We start from the raw sequence: 13,804 nt of genomic DNA, 5'->3' as shown, positions 1-13,804 counted from the left end.
AACTATTTTATGGAAACACTTGTCACACAGACCATAACACTTACGTATCTGCTCATGTTGTCCTTGTCGTCCACTTTACGTTTCTTTGAGTCCAGGCTGTAATCTGAAGAGCTGCGGTGTTTCTCACTTGCTGCTCTCAGGCTGTCTGAAGGCGACACTGAGTTATTCTGCCAACAACAAAGTTGTGCATGAAGAATCAGTCAGAGTTGGCAGTAATAAAAGTTACTGTGAAAGAATAAAAACCAAAAAAAAAAAAAAGGGAAAGGAACCGGCTAAGTAATGAGAACACAGCAGTTATCCTGACCAGTTGTAGCACTCCACTGGCTGCCACTCTCTTACAAACCAGCTAAAGAAGTTTTGTAGTCTGGCCATTGGTGTTGGTGGGGTGGCCCTGCCAAACAGTCCCACAAGTAGGGGGGAGGTGACTCAGAGCTGAGGTAAGCAAACTCAGAGACCAGCTCTCACTTTCAGGCAGCTCAACAAATCCCTTCTTCATCAGAGAAATGTGGTGAAAGAAGGAGAAACAAGATGTCTGACATTTTGGCTGCAGATGATGGAAAGAGCAAGACATCTAACTAGGGAGGGTAACAGCTAGGGAAGTGAGCTAGAGGACGGCAGTCAAAAAGACCTCCTGAGCTGAAGAGGGTGGAGAGTGACAATTAAAAAACACTGTGGTTGGCCACTTAATGGAGCACACCCTCTCTGGAACTTATTCCCTTCTTGGCCACATCTTAAGAGAAAGTCAGACATTTCCTGAGGGTTCTAACCGAGCAGGCAGGCAGCAGCTTTGCCCTTTCCACATCCTTGCATATTCTGTCAAAATATTATAATTTCTTCTGTTACTCTTGTAAAAAAATGCCATGGACCACATGTTTTCCTCTGGCTACATGTGGGGATGTGCCCAGACACCACTGTAGCTCATCTTTATATAGTATGGGCCTTCAAAAGGAGTGCCTTCACTCAACGAGTCTGCACTTGGCTCCAACGTTAGTATCAGATGACCTGAGACAACGGTACAGGAAGGCTCTGCGTGTGAGCGTGCACTGGAAAGGGGAGATTAGGTAAGGTAGACTTGGCAGCCACTGGTCAACACGAGATGAGAGTTTGGGTTCCTTTAGACATGAGTAGGCTCATTCAGGACGGGCAGTCAATGGGAACTCAATCTGGACGAGCAGATTCAACAGAGCATTACACTTCAACTCACAGAGAGCTTAAGCCAGTCCAATAAACAAGGACTTTAACATGAAAAGGAAGAAAGACAGAGGACAGGAGTGAGATACAGAGGAAGGCTAAAGGTATGGGCTCAGAGAAAGGAGATAAAAAAGGGAGTTGGGTCACAGTCATGCAACTCTCCCAAAGAAATTAGCGGGGGGGAAAAAAACATTCAAAGTCATTTTTAATTGTGCTGAAATTTAACCAGTGAGTGGAATCATTTTCCACTACAATTATATGGCCCTGGGTTATTGGGCCAGACTGCATGGATTGATTTCAGTCTGCTTGTACTGTACACCATGAAGTACAAAAATGTGAATGTGGTCAGACAAAAAAACAACAACAAAAAATCAAGCCATGATTTAACTATATAATCAGCCTGAAGTTATCCTAGACACATATGACTCGGACAGTTGACCTACCGTGCTTGACTCGCGTTCTTTCAGTGCAATGGACGGTGGTGAGTGAAAAGATGAGGGGCCAGGAGAGAAAAGAGAAAAGACAAATTTATATCCACACTTCAACTGTGAGACACAATTAATGCTGACAACAAAAACACACGTAGAAAGTTTTTCTTGCAGTTGATTTGCTGAAATAAATTAGTAATCACTTTCCTCTGATGCAGACAAAGACACAAATATATTCAGTGAGTAACAGTAAATTGCAGAGCAAAAAGTAATAATTATGACAGTGCTCAGATGTCTTAGTGTCTTATAAGTTTCACAATTTAATAATTATGACGGTGCTCAGATGTCTTAGTGTCTTATAAGTCTGCCCTGAGGGACTGATTAGCTTTTGTACTAACAACAAGCAACAGATAAGGCTCAGGTCATGAGTCCGCTCAAAGCAAAAGAAGTTTAGTTGGAGGGTGCAGCAACAGCAGAATTAACAGTGAGTTAAAAACACTGCAGTGGGAAAGTTTTGTCTTTCAGGTTCTGTTAAATCCTTGAAGCAGACACAGCTCACTTAAAGTTAATTTAGATTTTTGTCTGACCCTAAAATTTGTCAATATCACAGTAAAATCCTTTGCCTAAAACACAGTTGATTACAACTTTAATCCTTGAATTTGATCTGTTGTCTCTTTGTGTGGTGTTTGAAAAGTGCCAGAGTTGTACAACCTTGTTTCTAATTGAGAAGTTAATATTATTTAAAAGGTATTATTAAATATTATCTAAAAATTTCCCTTATTGTAATTTAAAGTGTGAGTTTTTGCATCCCACACAGGCTATCATAGGAGGCCCCCTTTGGGATATGTTGTTCCTCAGGGGCTCGAACCCAGGACCCTTTGCATGTAAGGCAGATGAGAAAAGCAGGCATGCTAACCACCAAACTATGGAACCACGAAAAACAAGTGTACACATTAAACAAAAATGTTCTGCAACAGTTGAATCTACTTCTGACAATCTGTTTTTCCATGTAACAATCAGTCATCAACCGTTAAAAGCTGCAGAAGTTTTTCATTGCTGGCTCCTCACCTCTATGTTCCAGGTCGTGGTGGTTCTTCTCATCCTTTACAGGCAGGTGGGCCTGACTCCCAAGAGCACCAAGAGCAAGCAGGCCAGAACCAGCACCTGTTACAGGGGGGATACCAGGTGGCTGAAGACTTGAGGGGTGTGGGGGCAGCTGGACGGGGGGTCCGTGGGCTGCGTGTGAGAGATGCTGAGCCTGGAGCTGCTGCTGCTGTAGACAAACACAAATAGACAAAAACATGGCAGAGGACAAATGGGTCGGCTGGGTAGTGAATTCATGAATGACCACACTCTACTTGTGCATTACAGCTGGCATCGACTGTGTTCAGTTCAAGGCCAAACCATTAATTCATAATAGCAGAATGATAGTGACTGCCAACATGCTGATCCAGCTCATTCACTGAGAGAAGGGAAGGATATGTTTATAGCTCTGGGTGACTAATGTGTTTATCTTCTTAAAAGGCCCTTTTCCAAAAAGGTTAAAGGCTAACAAAAAGTAAATACACGCACACACACACACTGCCAGTCTTCAAATGCACTCGGAATTCCCATCATTTTGACTTTTACAGTGACAGTTTGTCCTTTTCATTTTACATATGGTTTTCAGGGTTTAATTGTTTTCTGTACAGTCTCCTCGATTGACAGAAAAGTGTCGATTAGTGCAATATGTTATCATCTTTTTTCCTCTTCTTATTTTATAGCATAAATATTTTGACCGTGTGATATTTTCATTCTTGCCCTGACTGTCTTAGGTAGTGGTAGCAAATAAAAATATACAATTAAAGAAATGCTCTAACAAACCACGTAAGTAATTCACAGTGTACATAGAAACACATGCACAAATGCACACACATCTCCTGAGAGGCCATGAATATCTGTGAGAGGCAACTAGAGAGGAGTGAGTAGATGGACAGCAGTTAAATAGCCACTCAGGCAAGAGGGAAGCAAGTGCTTTAAAACAAGGTTAAATAACACTTAGCACATCCATCAACTGCCTCTCAGCAAAAAAAGATTGCTATTCTGCCCGCTAGATAGAACTTCAATAGCCATACATTTATTCTACACAATGAAAAATATAGACAGGGTTATTTCCAGCAGCTTAGCACATCTGAAAGTGTATCGACTAGTTGGCCATTATTCAAGCAGCTCATTACATGTGGTAGGACCCAGATTTGTAGGATGGATATAAGCAACTAAGGCCAGTATTGTTAATCAATATTGCAGTAGCAGGCTTAGCAGCCCTATTTGTGGTGGAAATAAAACAGAAAGGATTTGAAAAAGAAGCAGAAAAAGGGACAGTCTGAACAAGACGAGGAGAGAGAGGCAGAGTCAGAGAATAACAAGAGAATGAAAGAGAGTGTGAGTGAGGGATTGAGGCAGGGACGTCCCTATTGAGTGTGCCTAATGAGGAAAAGCGTGCAGGGATCATTATCAAGAAGCCTCATTAGTAAGCCAGGGCTGAGATGAGGAGCAGAGAGGGACGCGGAGAGCGAGCGGGGGGTGCAGGGAAGGGAAAATTTTCTGAAAATAAATTGCTTCCAATTCAATATTCATGGTTAAAGAGCTGGCTTCCTTTCACACTTATCTTTTTTCATTATGTGTAAATGCTGCTGCAGCTCCGGCAACTTCCACAGGAAACAGGCAATTAAAGTTAACTAGGCAGGGCTGGCTCCCTGCAGAACCATACTGTCAGGTGGAACAAGCGTCAACAGCTGCAGCACAATCCAACTGGCAGACTGCTTTAATAAGTCTGGAAATGACTGTTATATTACCTGTCTATGTTATGGACTACAACAGATTGTCTGTAGGGGTCGCAACAAAAATAGACAATGTCTTCAGCTGAAATATTAGGGCTGAGTAACAACTGATAATTAGTTTATATCATGGTGGATAAACAGCTGGAAAAGTTGACACAGACTCGAAGACAATGAAACATTGTTTTTGGTAACTGATTATGTTACATATGCTGGGCCGTTTATAAACCCTGACCTGATCCACTGAACAGCATCATAGCAGTGCCAACAAAGGCGTGTGACTGGTGTGTATATGAAGGACAGTTTTTAAACTAATTTATATTTGACACAAATCTTACTAAACTAAAACTGTAGGGTGCCAATTCTTTCACATCTCTTCACGTTATACTTGTTATTACTATTGTTTTTTATTGTATTTGAATACACCATTTTTCCTGGTATGGAATTTGCATGAGGAATATTTGTCATATTAGCTGTCAGATAAAGAAAATGCAGTTAAACCTGTGAGAACCAAGCACACGGAAGCACAGGAAGGAGCCAAAGAACGTCACTCACACTAAGGTCATGCTCTACCTCCAGGGTGATTAACCCCCTTTCACAACGACACATGGTAAACTACCAGCACGTAACTCAAACCAGACTGTTTCTATATGCTTGAAAAGGTTACTGAACACTGACCATGAAGACAGGATGGACAGAATGAGCTGTCGGGAGCTGCTGCTGGGTCAGAGGAGAGAGAAGAGATTCAGGCAGAAATGACAGAACCAGCAAGTAACCAGGTCATTGACAGTCCTGTTGGTTATTAACTTGTATTTATATCTAAGAAAATGTAAAGATAAATTAGGGGATGAACATGAATACTGATTAGCTAAAAGATTTGTTTTTAGTTTTTTATAAAATAACCCAAATAACACAAATTATTAACACTGAGAGGTGACAAAAGGAATTTCCTGAAAATGACTCATAATAAAAATATTTGCACTTTCTGAAACAGGTACAGGGCTGAAAACAGTTTCTGACCATGGGTTGGCATCCTCAGACACACCCTTATGTTAGTACGTACTGTATATAGGTCAAAAGACTTCAAAAGAGGCCCACACTCAAATGGGATGGAAATTTGACATGTAAATACTTTCCACACACAAGTTTCTGTAAGCAAATTAAGTCAAATGATGTCAAATATAAAATGCCCAGATTAGATTCATGAAAGAGCTGAGTGATAAGAAGAACATCACCTGTAACTGCTCACCAGGTTCTAGGAACAAGGCAGCTTAATATGGAATAATGGAAAGGACAGTTCCGCTCTGAGTCATCTGTCCAGTGTCAGCTTAGTTTGTTAACCAGGTAATCTGATTTTTATAATGGCTAAACATTAGTACTATCTGATGAAAAATAGTAAGACATTTTCTATCACAATGTCAAGATGCTGACCTGACATGCCACCTAATTCACTACATTATAAATATTTAACATCCAATAATGACATTGTAGATATCCCTCAATTATTCTCTATCAAAGCAACAACTATGTCAAACAGAAATCATTTGGTTTTAAGAAGTCACTATATGAACAGCCGTACGCCCCACAGTCAGTCACCTAAAGCAAAGAAGTACAGTAGTAAAGTCTGTTTTAGGTGACTGGGAATTTACTGGGAATAGTTGAGGTAGTGCTACAATTTCTCTCTCTCAAATTCCAACATGTATTGGTGTGGTTTGACAAATTGGATCTCAATCGCTCTCAAAAAAGTTCTAATATTGAAATAATAATAATTGGTAACATTGACATGTATGATAATGTATGAAGACTGTATCTGTCTGTCTCCCAGTTTCTGACATAGTTGCTGTGAAACTCCAAGAATGTTTAGAGACTGTGATGAGAAAGCTCTGTGGGGAAGTAGAAACCAGCAAGTCCTCAACACAATAATTAATCCCAGCGGTTCTTTGTGACTTGTGGTTTGTATGGCCCTGTTAGTCCATAATGACTCCTGTTATGGACAGCCTGAATGAGCCAGTTTAAAAGTAAAGTTAAAAAAGAAAGCGGAAATAGGAAGTAATTACCTTGAAAACCAGGGGGCACTAGGCTCATTTACCTTAATGGAATCCTGATATTGACCTTTCATTGAAGTTGACCCCTTACCCCACAAGCTCCCAACTAACCAAGCTCTGATACACAGGGCTAATAACAAGGGTTATTGTTATGGGTCCAAACTGGCAATTAAAAAGATTGTTTTTTTTTAATGAAAGTAGGTGTAAAATTACAAAAATGTGGCCAGAGTGCAAGTGTGTCAAATTTAGTTTAAGTTAAAACTTTATCTGAGGTGAGTGGAAAGTATCTCAAATTTAGCAGGGATGTAAACAAACAAAACATGTCAGAAGGCCAACTGAGCTCTACAATGAAACAATGAAGATGGCTTATTCAAAACAGAAAAATACTGCATCTTACATCAATGTCATGGTTAAACAACTTGTACTTTCACAACAAGCAAAAACGTGATTGAGCTGTACAAAACTCCTCTGAATTTGTGAAGTTACAAGGGTTTGGACCAGATTCCCTGCTATAGAGAGTCACAGAGGCAAGAATGTGCAACAAAACTTAGAAGTGCCCACAAAAATACCACTTGTCCATTTGACACTGAGGTAGAAACAAAATAATGTATCATCCTGTATGCAGATAATACTCTACTAGTATCAACACAACCAAAGTCCACTGCAACTTTAAAAAGGAAAACATACCTGGTTTGACATACTCTTTCAAATACAATAAATCAATCACATTTATAGCATGGGTTCAGGGATTATATAGTTAGAAAGCTAGCTCAAGCCTTAAGCCTCTGACTCCTGCTGCTGTTGGGTCAGAGGTAGAAACTGTTGGCTGGAACCTTTTATCTAATTAGAGTGAAGCCACAGTGAAATCTGAGAAGGACCTGATCTAATCTGATCTATGCCTGGACAGTGTAACTCTTTATCAGATGTTCTCTGAATCTGTCTGTTAGCAGCAAATCTGGTCTTATAGCTCACATTTAATATCCAACAGCCTGGGAAATTAGAGCACTGTACACATTGAAATAAACACATTACAACTCAAATAAGCAATACAGCACTAGAAACTGGGGCAAATCTGCATTAGTAAAAAAGACATGGCTTTGCTAGTTTATGTTCAGTCCAATGGTTCACTTGCCACAGAAGAACAAAATGGAAGCAGGCTTCAATGCGATGGGTTTTTTTTATTTCTCCCCTGAACTTATTGCCCTTTCACATGTTGTCCATGATAGGATGAACTTTAGTTGAAGCCCATGTTAAAAGTAATGTGGCATGCTAGAAAAGGCTAGCTGTCAATTTTCCTCTTTACTTACGGATTTGCCCCTAGCTTCAAATCAAGTAAAGTAAGAAAAGGGGGTATACACACAGTGAGAGGCAGATTGGGAAGTCCACGTACCCCGATGATAGCATTCAGCTCAGTCATTGTCACTTGCTTGGCCCTCTCAACAGCCTGAGCCACCTGCTGTTGATGCTGCAATACACAAGAGCACAGATATTTTTAATAAGAATTCAAATAAGACTTAAGTACATACAGTATATTTATACATACTATATTAAACCTTGTTGTCAGGGCCAAGATTGTTAATTAGAGTTCCTTGAAAATTAAGCCATGTTTATTGTACTGTCTGAAGAAGCATGTGGTTTCAAATCAATAATTATCATTCTTTACTCGTTCCCTTATTAGACAGATTGTTAAATAAGGTGGAGAATGAGCAGCAGCAGCATGTTTCAGTAATTGGGAGTGATTAAAACTAATTATCATGTTTACTCAGTGAGGCTGCGTTGCCACTCGATTCAAGCCTCATGATTAATACAAGTGTACAAAAAACACAACACGCCACTAATTTTTCATCCTGGTTGTGAAGGGTTTAACTTATACTGACAAACTCTCAGTACTCAGAACTCCAGTAAACTGGGTTGAGACTCACCTCTTGTGACAAGAACGGCATAATCTGTGCCAAAATTGCATTGAGACGTTTGGCAATCTCAGTCTGTAGAAGAAGACAGAACCACATTAGAATGAAAGTCTTTTAGTGAAGTCAAAGCCACAGACAACACTACAGTGTAATGGACCATTTAATAACGACAACACTGAAGGTGTACTGGGTGTGTATTTGTATGTCATGTTGTATTCAGCATTTTTCTGCATATGTGCACATGCATTCACTATTACACAGCAGCCTTAGAACAATTCTAATTGACCCAACCTCTTGTCTCCTATTAGGCAATATTTCATTAGGAAGCTGAAATATGCTAATACCATTTGTCTAGTGGGCCATACTAATGAGGTCATACTTCATAATTACAGTCCAGAGAGAGTAGTGTCAAGAATGCTGAGGCAGACGGGTCAACTCTCTTGGCCTAGCTATCAGAGGCATCTTTGCTATCGACCGTGCAATTTTAGCCAGGAACGAAAGACGATACTTCAGGGTACAACAAAACATAGAGCACTTTACAGTGCTCAGTTCGGTAAAAGGGAAGCACTGCACCTCCATCGGACTTAAATGTCTCTAGACATTTTTCTCTTTTTTTAGAATCTGCTTTACTACAGCATAAAAAGCAGGAGAATAAAGCAGGGTTTGTAGAGACCACGAACAGTGAAGAGAAGCCCTGTGATTTGACACTAAGTTAATGTGGTTTGACTGAACAGAGAGAGGTGAACTAATTGATTCTGAGAGATTAAGCGGGGGGGGGGAGCAGGTGCGTGTGGGTGAGGAGGTTCTTTTTGCCTTTTTAAAGGAAGCTGCATTCCAATCATTTCCCTCTTTAACCTTGTTTGATGGTAGAAGGAAAAGAGGGCAAAGACAGGCACAGGTTGGGGGAGGAGCCTTTTGTACAACCTTTGTCACTCTGACATTTGAGAAGCGATGAGACAGAAACAGCTTGGAAGAAAAGAAGGGTGGACAGAACTTCACTGCTCAAGAATTATCTCACATCCCCCTCTTTGACCTTAGATACCCTGCTTTCTTTCTCTCTTTCCTCTGGTTACAGCTTCCGCACACTCCCCCATACTGATCTCCATTGCTCTCAGCTGTGCCCGCCCCCTTCCTCTTTCTCCTTTCCCATCTTCCTCCTCTTCTGTTGCTGGGGCAACACTGCCCAGCACGGCTGATCGTTATGTAAATTGGGTTGGGGCCCTGACCAGAACCGCCTGTAAAATCATATAAGGAGCAGCACAGAGACAGGTCATTAAATTGAATTTTCGGCCTGTTGATCTGATTGGCATGGGAAATTAATGAGGGATAACTGGGAGAAGGGATGAGGCTGCACAGTAAATGGGCTGGGAGCGGGTTATTGGAGAGAGAGAGAGAGAGAGAGAGAGGATGATGAACAGAGAAAGGGGAAGCTCTACAGAGACTCATAAAGCATCATCATTAGCCTGGGCTGCGTACAATGCCACACAGAGGGATGAGGCTGTTTCACTATTACACCACTTCTCTGGAAATGGCTGCAAAGGGAACAACATGAGGTGCAGTAGAGAACAGAAGCAGAGTATGCTGTTGCATTAGAGAGGCAACATTACAAACCCTCACCACAAACCGATTTATAAACAGACCGTACATGGTTTGACGTAAACACTTAGGGGAGTACCAAATGTCTTTTCACTTCTAAAATTATACTGTAAACTAATGATACTAAACAGGTTTTTCTCTGTGACATTTGAGGACGTCTGATTAATTGGTCATTTTCTAGTTTTAGGTTGAGGAACCATAGAGTCAGACAGCTTTTACATTTTGATTGCCACATTTATTGGTGAAAAACATACCATGTTACATTCAATGCCCTGCAGCATTCAGCAACTGCAGCAATTTTACTTTTCAGGCAAAATTTTCCACAGTGCTCAGGAGCAGAGACTGACACTAGAGAAAGTTTATTGACACTTGAAATCTCTGAAAACAGAGACCCTTTGAGGCAGCACTTTTCACTGCAGCTCCACAATTACAGGTACTCAGAGTTGTCTAGCAGCACTGCAGCTTGGAGAGGCCATTTCTCTATTGCATCCGTCTGATGCACTGAAAGCCATTTGGCTGCTTTTCTCTGCAGGCATTAGCCCCCAAGTGGGGAGCAGAGTCTCTGACGAGAATTCAATTGGTGAGGAAAACAAGTGGCCTATGATGGGAGAGGGCCAGAGATGGCTGTGTGTGAATTATCTTCTAGACCAAAGCAGAAGGTGAAAGTGGCACTTAACGGTACCTGGCTCATTACAAATGCATTAGGAATATTTTTGCACGCAGGTGTCATTTACTTTAACCACTGAAATTAAGTCACGTATTTCACTTCAGGGTGGATATACATGGGCTGTTTTCAAACCGATTACTTTAAAATTTCAGGATTTTAGTTCCTAAATTATGCAATAAGTATGTACTGATATATACTGCTATATCTAAGCAACACCCCGCACCTCCCCGTGCCACCCCCACCCACACACACGTCAATTATGACTGCTTTAGATAGCACCCCCACACACACTAATATCCTGATACTTATTGTGTAACTCTGCTCCAGGTGCAATTCAAGACTGGCTATCACAATAAAGCATGTCTCACATCCTACACTAACCCCGTCAACCTCCCTAGAGAGACTGTGTATGTGTTCTCAGAGTCAGTTTGTTTTGGCTTAGAAAGAGGTCGGCCATCATCACCTTGGCAAACAATTCCAGGAATCCTGTATAAATTATTCATTTGCACAAGATCTCTTTCACTCTCCCTCTGCTCTTCCTTTCATCATCTTCCTCTATCCAGGAAACGGACATGACGCTCTGATAAAGCACTTTCCCTGCTGTCATCATTTGTTGAAGAGGTGAGAACATGTAAGGTTAAAAATGGCCACCGCTAAAACATCTAGGTAAAGTACATGGCAGGGTAGATAATGTAATGTGGGACTAACAGTTTGAATACACCATCTTTTTTATTCCTTGCATTCATTTTTTTCTCTAGGTTCATTTAAGAGCTAAGACCAAAATATGGGCAAACGTACCAGAGATACCAACGCAATGCAACAGAGAACAGTGAGGTGGTGAAAAACAAAGGAACACCCACCACACCCACACCACAGTGTCAGCAGGGCACGTTGCTGAGGCAGCCTAATGAGCTGCGCTAATTAAAATCACTTATTGACAGCAACCAAGGGTGATTACCCCCACCCTGTAGTCGCTGCCATAATAAGAGACACTGTCAGAACAAATTACCCCCTAGCAGCCGAACAATCCCTTAGCTAGCAACCATTCAAAACAGCAGGAAGCAGCATCTGTTGGAAGTTGAATTACTGTGTTTGTGTAAAGAGACTCCCAGTGTTACCATGTGTACACCAGGAATACTTATAAGTACATGTATGTATGAAGCCGTCCCTTTTCCCCTGATTTTCCATCATCCAGCTATACATCATAAATCAACCAAATAATTTAATTATAATTTTAAGAATTTGTCTATCCATTACCACAGAGTTTCCTCCAATAAGAGCCAGTGAGATTATTCTGATCTGAAACCTGTTTATGTGTTGTTGTGTATGGGCTTCACTCCCATTGTTGTCATTAACCTTCTGGATCACAGAGCCATGAAGCCTCTCTGTCTCTCTACCACCCTCCAGACAAGACCTCCACCCTCCTAAATCATATCAAATGACCAATAACACATGGGCCATCAAACTCACCACTTTGGTGAGGTAACCGAAGGGAATATTAATGAAAAGACATTAGGGCACATAGAGGAGGTGGGAAAGGAGAAATAAGGGTTCAGAGATGTCTATGTGCAATGAACACAGAAACACACAAAAGATGGAATGATAAAGTACCAGAAGATTATTGGAAAAACATGTCATCCAACAACCTAAAAAGATGGTGTTGACATGGAATCCTGGGCTGCACTTAGTGCTGTGTCTGCACCTGAGTATTTGCAAAGATCACTTTTTCAAATATTTTAGTTATCACAAACAGTTTTCACAAACATTTCCATCCAGATAAGCACTATCATTTGTTTTGACAAGCTGAGCTGTAATTGTTTGTTTTAGTGCCTTTGCATGTAGACACAAGGTCTTAACAATTAGCGTCCCATTTGTTTGACACAAGAAATAGACAAATTTCTCATTATCACATAATTTTTTGGGACTTTTGCACAAAACAGCCACAAAAGTAACTAAATGCGTATAAATGTCCATTATTGAGTAGTACAGAATATCAAAAATTAGCACCACTATTAAAAAAAACTGCTGGGACTGAGCCTGCTGTAGAAACTGATTTGTAGGTTGACTAACTCCGTTCATAACTAATGACACACCCTCATGATTTACTTGGAGAAAAATAATTTGCCATCAGCAAACTCTTAATGTCAATCAAAGAAAGTGATCAGCAATGAATGTAGCACAATCCTGACATACTGGTTTAGCTACGACTACAACAACCAACCAGTCAAAAACCCATGTTACCAGTGAACACTGATTCGATTTTCTTCCAAATAATTTGAAACAGAAATGATTGTCCCTATTTAAACAAAGGCACCAATACACAGCACTCTACTATTACTACTCAATAAGCTTAGTTGTGCCAGTCGGATGGTGAGATGCCATAGAGGCAAAGCTTGTCACTTGAAAGGTTCAATGAGCATAGTTAAACTTTAGCTACAGCCCGAGAACAACAACAGTCCACTGATGTCCTGTGTCATAAAAAGTAATGTGTGGCAGCATAACCACAAATAAAATGGATATATACTTCAAAAACTCATCAGACATGTGCTCCGACAAAGAACTCACGGGGGACCTAAAGATTCCCACAGCTTCTGAACATGATAAACGCAGAAACCATCAACATTAAACTGGTTGGCTGTTGCTCCTTGGGTGGTTAAAAGGTATTTTTGCCCTTGGTATTTGCATGGATTTGGTTACTGCAGGGTGATGCATGACATTGGCCAGCAGCTGAAGTAATAAGCTTTTAGTATACCTGGAACTTTAGGGAAGCAGTGGCAGAATTGTGCAGACATGTTAACATGTAGAGATACACACAAAGTACAACCCACAAAAAAACACACATCCTCTCAGACTGCTTGCCAAATACTTTGCTTTAATCTTATCAAACCATCCGCATCAGGCAATGTGCCCTTCTTGTTGTTTAGCCTGTCAGCATTTTCACTACAGGAAGCTCTGATGTGTACTCCAACAACAGACATTTAAGGGTGAGGGCAGAAAGTAAGGTTGGGTGTGCGTGTGCATGTCTTTGTATTGCTCAATAAACAGGGCATACCACAGTGTTTCTACTAAATACACACAATGCCTCTAATGTGGCTACATACCTGCTTGTGCATCTCAATGTTGAGCCCATAGGACATCTCATAGTACTGTA

General features: G+C 40.8%; 1 protein-coding gene across 13 annotated transcripts in view; it reads right to left on the bottom strand.

The window, feature by feature from the left end:
- LOC103379113 (transducin-like enhancer protein 3-B) overlaps positions 1 to 13,804 on the bottom strand; it is a 28,468-nt gene that overhangs the window by 10,013 nt on the left and 4,651 nt on the right. Inside the window, exons 5-11 of one of the 13 annotated variants that reach the window (XM_025055487.1) lie at positions 13,755 to 13,799; positions 8,403 to 8,465; positions 7,841 to 7,945; positions 5,114 to 5,155; positions 2,688 to 2,892; positions 1,635 to 1,693; positions 45 to 167 (exon numbers count right to left, since the gene is read on the bottom strand). In XM_025055487.1, the coding sequence (XP_024911255.1) occupies positions 45 to 167; positions 1,635 to 1,693; positions 2,688 to 2,892; positions 5,114 to 5,155; positions 7,841 to 7,945; positions 8,403 to 8,465; positions 13,755 to 13,799 (642 nt within the window). The remainder of the gene's footprint in view (positions 1 to 44; positions 168 to 1,634; positions 1,694 to 2,687; positions 2,893 to 5,113; positions 5,156 to 7,840; positions 7,946 to 8,402; positions 8,466 to 13,754; positions 13,800 to 13,804) is intronic. The other 12 variants (XM_025055491.1, XM_025055488.1, XM_008310551.3 and 9 more) reach the window with 12 other exon arrangements.

This window comes from Cynoglossus semilaevis, chromosome 5 (assembly GCF_000523025.1).
Source record: "Cynoglossus semilaevis isolate Cse_v1.0 chromosome 5, Cse_v1.0, whole genome shotgun sequence".
Lineage (NCBI taxonomy): Eukaryota > Metazoa > Chordata > Actinopteri > Pleuronectiformes > Cynoglossidae > Cynoglossus > Cynoglossus semilaevis.
The sequence above is the reverse complement of the archived record's forward strand: the minus strand, read 5'-3'. Positions and strand labels throughout refer to the sequence as shown.